Source organism: Neodiprion fabricii, chromosome 6 (genome assembly GCF_021155785.1).
Source record: "Neodiprion fabricii isolate iyNeoFabr1 chromosome 6, iyNeoFabr1.1, whole genome shotgun sequence".
NCBI classification, from domain to species: domain Eukaryota; kingdom Metazoa; phylum Arthropoda; class Insecta; order Hymenoptera; family Diprionidae; genus Neodiprion; species Neodiprion fabricii.
Window position 1 is genome coordinate 8,856,384 of NC_060244.1, and position 14,966 is coordinate 8,871,349.

At 40.2% G+C, this 14,966-nt stretch overlaps 1 protein-coding gene and 1 long non-coding RNA gene across 2 annotated transcripts in view; one reads left to right on the top strand and one right to left on the bottom strand.

Moving 5' to 3' along the window:
• The window catches only part of LOC124184583, a 104,168-nt gene that overhangs the window by 10,837 nt on the left and 78,365 nt on the right, over positions 1-14,966 (bottom strand). The gene's annotated exons all lie outside the window — the stretch shown is intronic.
• Positions 12,613-14,731, top strand: LOC124184581. The gene has a single exon (XM_046574460.1). The coding sequence runs from the start codon at positions 12,865-12,867 to the stop codon at positions 13,297-13,299; it is 435 nt and encodes a 144-aa protein (XP_046430416.1). The 5' UTR covers positions 12,613-12,864; the 3' UTR covers positions 13,300-14,731.

Here is a 14,966-nt window from a genome sequence, read left to right on the forward strand (position 1 = left end):
AATATGATTCTCAACTTATGGTGGAAAATAAATATCTTGTTATTTTCCGTTAACAATGTAGTTTTATTATAAACGTACGTAACTTTGTCACGTACTCTTGTTGTCCCAGTTTGACCCTAAATATTATTCACTCTCAGATATTTGGAGATCATTAGTCACGTTCTAACAAATTTTCAGTTGAACATGATCTACTCGAAGTACGATATCAATAGTAAACGCCTACTCACTCGGTAATCTTAACTTTTAATTAATAATCTACCGAAATTTTAGAACCAAAAATTTAGCGCTGAATTCTTTCGGCGAAGCGTCTTTCAATTTGCTAGAAGTAACATCCGAATCGAGAGCGAGTATATACGTATAAACAGCATCGCGCGGAGTCATGTGAAATCGTTTGAAACAAAGAGCATAAAAGTGTGGCAAGTCACGTGAATTTACTATGTGAGCCACTTAAAGTCGCAGCACATCGTGTGACGTCAGGCGACCACTCGAAGCCGTTCGATTATCTCACAACTTTTCGATGTGAATCTTTTTTCCACCCACTAATGTACATGAGCGACGCATAAAGGCGAAAAGTTAGAATTGCGGAATAAAGTCAGATACGTCGGGATTCTGACGAAACATCGATTACCTTTGAAAAAAAGTGAAAAGATAAGCCGACCGAGTTCGCGATGCCGGAAATATGGGTCAGAAGCAGAACTGCAAATGCGGAATTAAGAACGGCGCTGAAACGTTTAATTAAGCTTAATTCCACGGTTTAAACGCGACGCTGAGTAAATTTCCGAGCTAATAAATCGCGCGCGGTACGTTTCCTAGTAAGTAAACTGCCGGCGGTCTCTGCGCCCTGCAGTTTGTAACTTTGCCAAATAATTATCGTACAAGACAGGCGAACCGGCCTCTTGGATTTCAGCCAAAATTTTCCACGCCACGAACTCCCTGAAGATATCGAGCACCGAAACAGATTTTACGAATAAATTGATCGATCGTAGGTGAATATTACACCTTGGGAACTTACCAAGAGAACAAGCCAACGTTTAGTCGAATTTGCGCTTTACAGACGGATGTTTGTATGCGCTTGAAAATGTGATTGACCTACAAATGTAAGCCACGCAAATTGGATGCAAAGCGTGGCCGTATTGACATCGAACTTTACGAAATGTTCGAATCGGGATAATGCGTCGCCGTCTCTTGTGAAAATATCGCGCATGAGTGATTTCTCTTCGAACGCGATAAGGAGGCACAACGTAACGCGATCATCGTTATTATACGCACGGAGAATTCGAACCTGTTGACCGTTTGAGAAAATTATTTTATCGAAAAATAATAATGGTGTATTGCAATCCCCCCCTTTTTATATTTGACATAATATTATTTCCGTCAATATACGATGATTGATTTACGAAAATAACAACTTACTGTTCCTGACATTTACCAAACATTAATAATGCAGCGTCAAAAGGTTCGAGACGCCTTTTCAAGTTTTCAAGTTGTAAATCAATGTCTGGCAGAGATCTGTAATTTTCTGGTGAATTTCAATCGGGGTGAGTGAATTCCCTGCTGAGAACTTGTTAGGAAAAATTTTTATTATTCAGATTCTTTACTGGGATTTTTTTTCATCCTTCGTTAATTTGAGTTATCGTTTTTGCAAATTGCTCCTACACTCAACAGTGACGTAACGAACAGAATAGAAAATATGATTCACTTTTTCCAAGATTTCAGAATTAAAAAAAAAAAAGTTTATTCATGTTTTTACTACGGAATTTTGATGCAGATTATATCAGAGGCTTAGAATAAAACGAAAATTCACAACAAGGAAAAAAAATGCGCCGAAACGAATCCGTTTCGTTTATTGGATCAAATGACATCTTACTCTTTTCAAATAAGGTTTCCTCAATCACGTCCAATTTGTTCGAATAAATTACTTTCAATAGGCCTAATTTGATTTTCTGTTTCTCGAAGGTAGAGATAATTGAAAAAAATACACGCTTGGCTAAGTTATACATAGCAGAATCCCAAAAAGCTTTCATTGCTGGCGTTAATGCAACGATACTGGAATTGATATATAACATATAACTTCACATTTTCGATTCACTTTGTACCCGAAGTCTTTTTTCGGCATAAGACAATTAGCGTACATCGATCAGCTGTTCCTAAAAAGGAGGATATTACCGAGAGAAAATTAAGACATGCAAGGGTTTCGTCTGGGAAAGAAATTTCGATGTATACCGGAACGGCGATGCCGGTACGAAGGGCTTCTTTGAGCCTTGAAGGTCTTCGGTTTGGCGGTAGTTCGGCAATGGTCTTCTGCAAGATTCTGGGTCAGTCAGCTTCAGTTATAATTATACGAATCCAATTAAGCGTTCGTTATCCGGGTTCAGTTTGCAAGTAAGTTTATAGAAAAAGGTCTATGTACAGTAATGTTCATTGATACCTTGGGCGTTCGGCTGACTTGTTTTCACATAATTCGTATAGAATCGAGCTCTGGCACTTTGTTTCGGTCCAGAAACAAATAAGCCGGAAATCGGAAAAGACATTAACGAACATTACCGTACTTCCTCCATTATCCAGAAATGCTTCTTTGCTCCCACTGTTTGTACGAAGCAGTCTCGTCTCGAGTTTAATCCGGTTCATGTTCGCCAAATGTTTCCTTTCGACGTAAAATAGACTTGTTTTTGAGCCGGTCTATTCCGTACCGTGGAAAATAGATAACAATAAACACATCCGTCAAAATCATCTCGTGACATCCGTGTCTCTCCGACGACCCGAAGTGAGCCACTTATAAATTGCTAACAATAACATCTACCTATATCACACACCTTCTGCCCCTTCGCACGTGTCGCTGTGATATCCGACCGATCAACAACAACAACTCGTGCCATTTGTAATGTATGCTGTAGAACGATCGGTGTCCAACCAAGACAAGGGCCTAAGTCCGGAACAATATGTTGTCCGCAGCAACCGCTTTTCGCATCAACTTTGTAACAAATGATCAGACAAAGGCGGTATGAATCCAATTCAGTTATCCGGATAAAACATTTGTTATATCTTTTCTTACATTTGTTACACTTTGTGCCAAAAAAATTAATTTAATTCCAATCGTTGGGTTTTTCAACTCCTGCGAAAACAAGCTCTCGTCGTACATGAAAAGAGGAAAATTATTCCTAAAAATCTTCGATGTTTGTCAACATTGGGGCGATTTGTTTTTACTAATAACAAACTGTCTCTGCCAAATTTCTTACACAAATTTCCACGATGACCGTACGATAGAGTCGTCCTTGGAAAAAATTACAGTATGTGTATAACATTTCAAGTCGGAATAACATTTCAACTTGGAATTTTGCAACAGCAGCCACGGGCATCATTTTGCCGAAGAAGAGTAAATTTGTGCGATCGTCGTCAATTGCCAACGGTCAATAACCGAAACTAACCGCAATAATATACCTTAATACAATACTCATCGTCCGTACCAAAAAACAAAATCAGTGATCAGCTAAGTATCTTGTAGTTTCGAATTGAAAATTTTCATTTTTATATTCTCAAGCCCCAAGATAGAATTTGTTCGAAAATTATTGTTGCCGAGAAGATGCTGCATGCTCGGATAGAAAAACTGACTGACTGGCTGATTGCCAAAATAGCGTAATAAGGGGAAATACGATGACAAGCACAGGAGATCGAAAAGTCCGTAAGTTACACCTCGCGTTTAAGAACGTTTTTTTAACACTTTGTCAATATTACTAGAATTTTTTTTTCTTTTCCTTCTAGCGTAAAAAAGTACAGACGATTCTCTTGAATCAACAGCAACTAACAAACGTTGCATGTTTTTTTTAAACAAAGAATCTTGAAACACGGCGTGCTGAATTATCTCGCTGAATAATCGAATTCTAAGTGCCATTGGAAACTAGAGCCTAAATTGATTAAAAATAGACCGTCGCGGTCGTTTAAACCACCCCCTCAACGGACAATCAAATATTCAATCATTCAGCCTTTCAATTATGCGATCACGAAATCTGACGCCTATTTCTGTACGTATAACGCATACAGCTGGGTAATAGGATAGTGAAATGCAAACGTGATAACGCCAGAGAATTCGAATAAGGTACAAGGGTGAAAATCTAGCCCATTGATTTTCTATTTTAATCCGGTACGTTTTTAGTTTCTGCTTATGTACTTGTTATTGTTCCACCCTCAGCTTGCACGGTCTATTTTCAGAGCAAGCTCATCCATTTAACCAGTGACAGTGAGCAAACAGCCGGCGCCAGGAAATTAGAATAATTAGCAAACTGAGCGAAGCTAATTTTTTTTACCGGGCTACACCCACCGCTCCTCGCGTTTATCTGCAATTTCACCGAACCCCTCGGTAATGCTCAAGACCTCAAAATAATTTTCGATCGGATTAATCGACCGGGATTTCGACACTGAAATATAAATCAATTTCATAATTTTTCGGACAATCAATGATTCTCTCTATAATTCCCGATGATCCGTAATTATAAAATTTAATTCCCTCCCAATTCGTGACAAGATTGTAATATTTTTCCTGGTCCATACGGCCGCGTAAATGACTCGAGAAGAACCCAAAGCAATGGATCGATTGATCCTTACCCGGCACAACACACGTCAGATTGACGCTTATTCACCTGAAGGGGTGAAATAACGTCACGATTACGTCACGCAGCGGGGAGAGCCACCCTCTGGAACGTCGACGAAGATTCAAGGTGAATCTCTAGGTGTAACGTGGGTGTTATCGAACCTTGAAAGGACGTCGTAAAGTATTATCAACCTGCAGCTGACAGCGGCGTAATCACCCCGTAAAACCGTTATGGGCTATGACGTTCGGTGTTACGGTGAACAACGTCTTCGAGGGCGAGGTTGCTCTTTCAATCACAATTTCATGATCATCAAAACTTTCGAGACGATTATTCCTTAAGCATCTCTGGCACTAAGATTAAAGTCAGCAAAGATTTTCACACCGTATACCAGCTGCGTTTGCTGATTGAAATATTTGAAGCTGGGGTTATTCTCCTTTGACGTTTATTTCAAGAAGGTTGCTTCGTCAAAAATCTATTTCCTTTGTTAATTTTATCACGAAATATTCGTACACCGATTATTTATTCAATTATTTAACGCCTGAGCTACGAAGATCGTGTTATGAATACGATAATATTAAATTTCCGAATTCTAAACGAAGGCTTAGATATTGATACTTCGTTTCAGACCGCTTCAAAGTTGTTAAAAGTTTAGCAAATTTGTTCAATTTCACCACACGACGGCTCATTTTAATCAAAAGACTATTTGCCAACAAATTAACAGCAACACTATTTTAATCATATTGGCATCGTGAAATATTTAATTTTAGCATCGATATTAATTACGATCAACATTGAATAAAGTGTTGAAAAAAATCCGTGTCAGTCACTTTACAGAGAATACTCAATAGTCCTCCTAATAAAATGAGTCATCGTAAAGTGAAATCGAACGAATCTACTGTACACTTCGAATAATTTTGAAGTAATTACAGTATATAAAGTATACAGTATCCAAGCGTTAATTTACAATTCTAGTATTTTCTAATTTTCTATTTCTAACGATGTCTTAGATACTTACGAATACAATAATTTGATAAGCGTACCGAATGTACGACTGGGTATTTGGTAATAAAACTAACAAACAGTATCTATATCCAGCGAACCAACGTCGTTGATCGAAACGAAAGTAATGAAAAGTAAAATCGCTACTCTGCGAACATTCACGCGGCCCTTTTCGATCGGCATTCCGACGAACGTGTAATCAAGACCTTATCGGTCGTACAAAACGGAATTAATTGCAAGTAAACTTCAAGGCAGCGGCGTTCGGTCCTCGCTGACAAGTGTCAAATGTTCGCACAGACGCGACAGATGTTGTACGTACGTGCAAAGATACTTACACACGGAAATCGTGGGCCAAGTTATTTTCAGAGGGTGAGTACGTGGCCGTTAACTGGGTCGGTCGAACGCGAATCACGGATATTCGTGACGAACATCACGAACGGCAAAGTGGTAAAGATTAGTCGGATACCATGAACTGGCAAATACGTAAGCAGCGGCTGCTGAGAATCACTTTGGTAGAAACTAGTCGCAGTTTGAATAGAGACGAGAAATATTCTCGGAATTCACGCAAGATGAAGATGTTTCTGCCAGCTCGTACATTTGTTAGGGAGGATTAGAGCTGGACAGCAAACGTCGCGTGTTGACAGCTTCGGCATTTCGGGAGTTTACATCTCGGTTTCATCGCGCTGAATTAGACGTGAAAAATATGGAGCTTCGGAATTGTTACATTCTAGAAAGTCCCGGATGACAGAATAACGAGTTGAATTTTACGACGGTCGAAATTCGAAGAAATTACCATTCGCGCAGAAAACACTCGTAGGACTTGACAAAATCTGTGTCTGACCGATGATCGATACGACCAATTTTTAAATTCAACTTTACGAAAGACAAAGACGGCGTGTTAAAAACAATTTTCATCAAAATGCGAGAAACGCGACATGGAACGGATATTTTTTACGAATTTAAAGAATCGGAGGGGAATGGAAGTCTAGATTTGAAAGTGAAAGAAAACCTCCTGAAGCCGCGTCGTTTTTTTAACAATACGAATATTCCGCGGAATGCACGTTATTGCACGTAATGCGAATATTACACGTCATTGTCAGTGCCGGTGCAAACAAGTGCATGATGTAGGTACCTTTGCACTCGACGAATGAAATTCAAAATATAAATTTCATTAAGAGCGGGGTGAGAATAAGTTGAAAATTGGATAGATCATAGGTCAATTTTTAGAAATATTCAAATATTCACTGCGTAGCATATCTTTTAATAATCTGTATAATTTCAATAGCTGGGTTCGGATTTCTAAAAAGATATTTTTCTAATAGAAACTTTCGAATAGGAAAATGTTATTATTACCGGTTTATGAAGAACGTCAGTTTTCGAAATATTCAACTTTTGTTCATGTTATTTCTCATATTTGCTGACAAACGTATATGAAAATTAAACGAATGACGAAATATCCATGGTCGACTACTTCAAATTCTCAACAAAATTTTCTTCTACTCGACAAAGTTCGATGGACGTGAATTTCTTGTTATTCCACAAAAATTATAATAGTAGTCATGCGCTTTTTGTTAGGGAGCGATAATTGTGTAGCTATACATGACTTATATTTTACGTGATTAAACATCATCCTTTCAACGTTACATTCTCCGTCTTTCAGATACCCATCGAATAGCAGGCGGACTATATTTAGCCTGCGAAGCGATCGCAGTATTGATAAAGTTTAATTGTTGCATTATATCGGTTTGGAGAATCTTCCATATACCTTGTTCAAGTTACGATATGCATCGTATTTGAGCACGAGTTGAGAAATTGATTAGAAATAGAGATCGATTGATCTTCACGACGAATAACATTGCTATAATTGCATTTTCTGCCATACCTATTTACTGTTATTGTTTCGAATATTAATTTACGTACTTTTACTCGCCTGGATAATTTCAGAGTGCCCTAAATACGCCCTCTTACATTCCAAAATCATTATCGACACACCTTTTACCATGCCCAAGAATATTTTGGTCTAAACGCTCGTTGATCACTTAACTTAGCGAATAATTTCACGGGAAAATTCATATCGCGTCTACAATGGCAGGCTTGATTGTTGTCGTAATCTACATCAAGGAACTGTAAACAGAAGGTTAACGGAAGTTACCATCCGTAATCGGCAACTTAATCGATCGCAAAATGTTTCCAGTTTTCACGAATATGAATAAATGCGTACCTAATTTTTTTACATTCATCTGGAACGATAGTCGGTATATTGGACAAAATTTAGGCTATCCAATATTCTCATCGGTATTTTTAATATTCGTATTAAAAGTTGAATTTCTTGCTAGAGCTTCTTGAATTCTATCAGCTTCGGTTTTCACCGTGTAGATACTCGGTACATAATCAATATTGATCGATAAACAATGTTATTATGCGGGAACTGACATGAATCGGATAGCGTTACAGCTGCGGAATTGTGCGGAGGAAACATTTGGAATGAAGCAATCTTCAAAGTGACTAACAGCTTGTGTCTCGGAAAATTTTTACTCCAGTAAACAGCCGAGATAAATTTATTTTCCTCTCCGCATATAGCTGCTTTCAATGATAGCGACATGTTGCAGTACATCGGTAAAAGTAAAACTGCTGCAACCGCGGCATAAAACGCGTACAATTATTTGAAATCCTGTCTCTACAACGACGATCTGAATGCAATAAAAAGCGCGTTCTCAATGCGGTTTGGAGAACGGAACAAGACCGACAATGGAAGAGAAAAGAATTGTTGCGACGATCGGATTTTCTCTGCGAGTTGTTCAGTCACTCTAGGTATAAATTATTAATTGCGAATTACGATTCGGCTCATTATTGGCCGTGTAACACACGTCGCTTATAATTTATGAGAGCGACAAAATACGCGACCTGCGTTAGTCACCGCTCGTTTTTCATGGCCTTTGCAATTTTTTTCCAACGTATAACTTCATATTCATACGTGCGCAAAAAGCACCAAAGCCGTAAGATATAACGAGTTGAACTTAAAAATATGAAGGCACGAGTGGAAACCTCCGTTGTGTAGGCACCTTGCAAATCGGATTTGTAATTATCAGCGTCGGGGCGACAAACCGAGATTTTTTTCCGACGAATTGAGATAACGATGCTGCCTGACATTTCCACCGTACATTCTCGTAATTCATTATATTATATCTCCAGGCGTCTGCTTACGATTGGATAGCTTGCAAATATACCCAGATGTAGGTGATGTCGGAAATTCCACCATCGGACAATAGAACGAAAACTGGACGATCTAGCTCCGATCTAGTTCTCAAGACGGGAGGCTACGTAAGTTATTTTCCTCTTCAGCCGGACACGGTCTGTATCAAACTCCCATCGGCAACTTAATTCGTATAACATCGATATCCGAGTCAACGCCTATTACCTCGTGATTATGTCTACGCAGTGTCATCGCACATGTACGAGTGCATGCTGCACTATGTCAACCGGCGTAAACCATGCAAACAACGTGAATAAAACGAGCACACGGCGTATAGATTTATTGCGTGCCTCTCTCTGTAGTCACGTAATACACACAATGGGCGGAGAAACACCGACGTGGATTGTGGAAATTCACGCAAGATATTGTTTTTACAATTCAATAACAAACCTTCCTACTTCCAGTACGATATATCGTACTGGAGCAATTAATGTGATTAATAAAAGAGCCCAGACGTTGTTTCCGCCCGATGTTTTTTTTTTCTCGCTTTATTTGTTTTTCTTTTTTAACAAACAATTCCGCACGCGTGCAATCGATCAAGATACTCGCCTCTGTACGCGTGCGCGTAACGTGAAACCTGTTAGAATAATTCCGGTATAACTTTTATTGTGAAGAGAATGAATCATTTGTTGACAAAAAAAAAAAAAAAATCGCCTACACGCTGTGCGAAATATCACAAAATTCAACTTGCTCTGCATACATATTATATACATACGTCAACTTTTCCACTTGTCAGATCACCTTATTTTTCTCTACCGGCTTAAGATATTAAGGCATGACACTGAGCTCAAAATCCACCTAGAGTGTTTCGTAATATCCTGCCTTATACATCAAATATCGCCACGTGTGCCGATATATTGGATTATTTATTTAACACGATCGCACAGAGTGCAAAGTTCAGAACGGCTGGGCTGTGCGAACATTTTTTTTATTTTCCACATCGAAGCGTAAGCTGAAGAATCTTCGGTTTTTCGCTCTCGGCGTGTTAAAAATCAGTCGGAAATAATTGAGCCGTCTTTCCATCTTTATTTAGCTAAGAGCAGCCGCTACAAAGAGAAAGAGAAACTCATTCTCGTTTTTGTAAGAAATTTTTCAGTTCCACAAAACAAGATATCTAACTAAGCCAGGTTACGCAGATTCAACACCCGATTTTATTTTTTCAATTTTTTTCTCGTTCTCACAGTTCTTTGTTTTGTGTTCTGTTTGCACGCACGGCGTGACGTGTTTCTTCGGTAGTGCGCATATGCCTGACTGCAGAATGAAGAATTCTTAGATAAATAATAGTTTGAAAAGAAGAGAAAAAACGCAGTTGAGAAGGTTACAAGTATTGTGTGGCAATGTTAATTGCTCTGCGAATGACTTGGCACACCTGCAAAATGACATTGTCAAGGGACTAATGACGTAACAGCTTTCGACTGATATAATGGGATTGTGCGATTAATCTGCAGGAGAACTACAGAAATCATATTGCCAGGAAAAAAGTTACATCTGCGCAAATCCACGTAGTTGATCTCTGATTTCCTGGTATACCGATGCGGGTCCAGGTTAAGTCCAGCGGCATCGGATCACGTCACCCGGGGCCAAAAAAAACCCGAGTACTATTACCACCGTTCGCCAATTTAACACTTCTTGGCTTGCACATTGTGTGTTTTAAATTGTTTATAACTCGCGAATACTGCCGATAGTATTGTAGTTTTTTTCATTCGACGTATAGAAACAGATCTTATTATTATCGTATCTTAAGGTCTAGATTAGATTTATCAATTATCCTAAATGACGGCTAACTAAAGACCGTTGTAAAATTTTGTCAATCGTTTACCGTCGTTCGAATCGTCTTCGCTGTAATCAAAAGCCTAAAATCAAATTTATACCGTGATTAATTGCGACTTTCTCAGCGGTAAACACCAGATATTGATATAAGGTATAAATTGCGTCTCAATTGAGTTGTGAACGGCACGTTTAAGGATGAATTAATGGCCGGTGGGACGCATTCATCCTTAATGTGAAAAGAAGCCTTTTCTATCGCGTACGTGTTGGGCATGTAAAACTGACAACAGCTAATTCTGAAATTAATTCAACGGTTCCTGAGATTCATTGAGGTATGAATATCGCTTCGTGTATCAACTCCGTTACACGCGAGTTGACTACGTGACTCGAAGACGGTCCGCGTGAGAATTTGTCTGCTTTCCAAAGCTTGCGACAATCGATGAAATTCCTTTCGTTTGACCCTAGTCACTTACACCTGTGGAAACTTCCAAATTACCTGCACGGGTTCACTCGAACCCAAGCCAACTTTGGAACGTTGTTACTGTACGCAATATTATGTTGTGCACAGTTACGACTCGAACAAAGTTCCGAGACAAAACTTGACAATTCAGATATAGACTCCAGTCTTAGTTTTGGGAAAAAACTATGGAGGATGTGCGAGAAATTCTTGAAGCAAAAAAAGTAAAACGATACGCAAAACATACACGGACTCTCTGAAATTCAAAAGTTTTTTCAATCAGTCTTCATTTTAATTGCACAAACAACCCTGATCCGAGCACGCTGACTTTAAAATTGTACGTGAAAGTCGGTTTTGGAGTGAAGTGAACCCCGTGTCAGTGACTAGAGTTGAGATCGAAGATCTTTTCATTTGCGAACTCTCGGATATCCTCATTGCAAACACACGCGACGCAATACGCAACTTTATTTCCGGAAACGTGTCCGCATTTTAAATTCGGGAAAGCACGAAAATCGTGCCTACGCGGTCACGGCGGAAAATAAACCCAGATTATTATGCTGATGCGTATATGCCAAGAGTCGCGTGTCCTTCAACGCCTATACTTACCTATACCTACGTTAACTCGACAATTCTTTGACGCTTTGCTCCAGCATCTAGCCTCTGGTTTCTAAAAAGTAATTAGGAGGGACGCGAAATTGAATCCGAGCCAAGCACACCCCAATTTCCATGAATAGCATCCGATCGCACCTCTTAAATCGCGGCCGTTACGTGCTGGCTTTCAAATAAATTGGTCGAGGGTCAACATGTAGAGGTGTGCTGATGACGGATTTTCCGAACATCCGAAATTCCAATCCACAGAAGCATACATTTAGAACTGGGAATCACCGGAAAAAGTATATAATACGGAAAATTTGTCGATTTTGTATTTTGGTTGTACGATACATTTATTTCAACCTCTCAATACTCATTGTTAGTAAATCAGCTAGTTGGATTTTCTCGTTTTAGAAAAATCAATATTGCGACGCTTCCGTAGCGTATCGACTTAACTTTTATCTCGACATCCGATCGCCGCTTCTAATCCTTCCGAACCTAGCAAGTGACCAAGTAGATTCTGAGGGTATTTTGTACGCCTTGATTCTACAACTGTATTGTTTATCCTTGAATAACGAGAGAGTATAAAATCTTTGCAATATTGTCCTCCTTGAGGTCAGTCGAAAAGCGTAGAAACGAAATCGTCGAACAATCGGTAACGATGATGAAAAATCAATTTCCCCTTCGATCGGACGAAATTTGTTTTTCCAACGAATCTAAGCGCTATAATCCGTGGATTATTCCCGTGACGAATAACTGAAAAATAGGCCCGCGGATACGTAGTACGCTTGTGTGCACGTAACGCGTACGCACATCCACAAATCGGACTCTACGTAACAGGGTCGTCGACGATTCGCTGTACGGTGGCGCTTGGCCTCCTCCGTGGCAGACACATCGACTCCGGGATTTCCCCCACCGTCGAAAGACGCGAGCCTAGCCGGAGTATAAATCCGGCGGGTGAAAGTTTTCGAACCAGTACGGTTGCAAGCAGCGAGCAAAGCGCGAAGCAACAAGTATCTGACCGAGCTTTCGGAGAGAAAGAGAAAGAGAGCACAAACTCGAGTGAGGAATACATATCTGATCCGCATTACTCGCACGTCTCCGCGATTCTTTCGAAGAAAAATAACAAGCCAACGACGTAAGATACTCGACGAGAAGAGAATCGAAGAAGTTCTGTGTTGTTGTGTCCGAGTGTGATTTTGAAAATAACAATGCCGGCCGACGTAGCGATGCACACCAACTTCCTGCAGTTCACCAGCAAGACCAGCCTGGCCGATTCGAACGTCGACTCGTGCTGGAACACGGAGAACATGAGCGGGTACATGACCCTCGTGGGTCCGAACGGACACCGGCAGGGCGTCCAAGTCAAGGTGTACCGAACCAGCGTCGAACACTTCGCGGTGATCTATCCCCAGAAGAAGGTCTGCCGTCCGTTGGGTGTCCTGAACCTCCGTAACACGACGATCGAGCGTTTCGGCGACGAGGGATTTCTCGTTCGGCAAAAGGGTTTCGACTCCCCGGTAGCCCTGACCTTCCTCGTCGAGTGTAAGAAGGAGCTGGACTACTGGATCCTCGCCTTCACCGCCCGCAACAGTCCGCTGATGCACCAGAGCAGTTTGCCGATAGTCGAAGAGGAGGAGATATAAGTCGGAGTGGCTGGGTTCAGGGCCGAAAGCCACCTCGAACGATTCCCTTCGTCTGAAACAGTCGTGAATAGACGAATATTTACAAGCCAATATTTTCCACATCGACGTCGACGTCGACGTCCTCGACTCTGCGCGGTGTTTTTCTACGATCGTCGCTGACAGCAGCGTCTGCATCGGAATGTCCGAACGGAACGGATCACCGATGATCGGAGTTGTGCTGCGCAAGGATTGATCTACCACGAGGGTGAGCGGTCACGATCACTGGCGACGACGACGAGTAATAACGGAGAGAGAAGATTCGCGAGACGACATCCTCAGCCCGGATCATCCGCCAGAAGGCGAGACAAAACTCCAAGCGGGGCCATGTTTGGTTGGTGCGACTGCATCGATCTGCTCCAGCAGCGACTCTCTCTCCTCCTATCCAAGCGGCAGGGAGCAGAATTGTGCACCCGTCAGTCGGCAAGCCTGCATTTACGCATATCGTCGCTGTAGTATGTCGTGTGTGCGTGTGTACGTAATTTATAGATCATATTATGGATGAAAAGGAGACGGAGATCGTGTATTTTATTCTTCGTTCGAAAATGTAACAGACTATGTCCGCGCCGGCCGCTTTCTTTCCGCAACGGCAACGGCAACGCAATAACAATAATAGTAATGATGATAATAATGAAAAGCCGCACCGTTAGCTCTAGCTTAGCAACGCCCGACGGCGGAAAGAGCGTGCCGAAGATAAGAGGAGAGGTGGAGGATAAGGTGGAAACGGAGGAGGCAAAAAGTCACTTTGATGTTCTAGATTTTTGCGATACCCTCTACAGCTCTCCTCATTCGTACTGTTTGTATCGTGTGAAACCATTGACGAACGTAGTAGTTTTCATTTTGTCTTGTGTTACATCGTAAGAAAGAAACATTGTTAATTAATTTTTATCATCAATGTAATTATCGCTAAGATTGTCTGTGATATCGTTGCACGTCGACATTTTCTTTTTTTTGTTTTAATTTCTTTTTTCAATTAAATTCAACAATACAGTAGCGGACAAAGCAATTGAGATGACAAATATTCAACATTTTATAATTCGTTAAAAATTAATTTGTACCGCGCGTCAGAACATTTACCGACCATTGTACTTTTAATAAGAACATTCATTGATCTGTTCATTATTCTCGTGCATTTTTATCCTTATACCTCGTATTCATTTTCAAATTTATACTTACGATTTCAGTCGACTTTATACAGTGTAAATAGTAAATGTTTGGAATTACATCATAGGTTTTTGATAAACGGATGATGGCCGTAGTTTTTAAGAAAATAGTATAAGGATCAATTATATACGTATAGTAAATCGATTTGTATAGGTCTCCATGTTCATCCCGTGTTATTATCATACAATATAACAATGCCAAGTAATGAAAAATAAATACCAAATGAAAAGAATATTTCAATCTTTCAGTTTCGTTGCATAATGTGTAGAATAACCTTCCCCTAACCGAAGTTTCCTCTATCCTGTACATTTAATATACTCCTAACATTACTCTTGGAAGAGAAACAAAAAAAAAAAAAAAAAAAACGAGAAGATTTAATTTAAAGCGATACCGCAGTGCAGATTTTCATAACGAAAACTTGATTCGTCGAGTATACGTTTTACACGCTTATACGAAAACACAACGTG

Bases quoted from the DNA above. Each gene is read 5' to 3' on its own strand.
- LOC124184581 (XM_046574460.1), top strand. From the start codon at position 12,865: ATGCCGGCCGACGTAGCGATGCACACCAACTTCCTGCAGTTCACCAGC.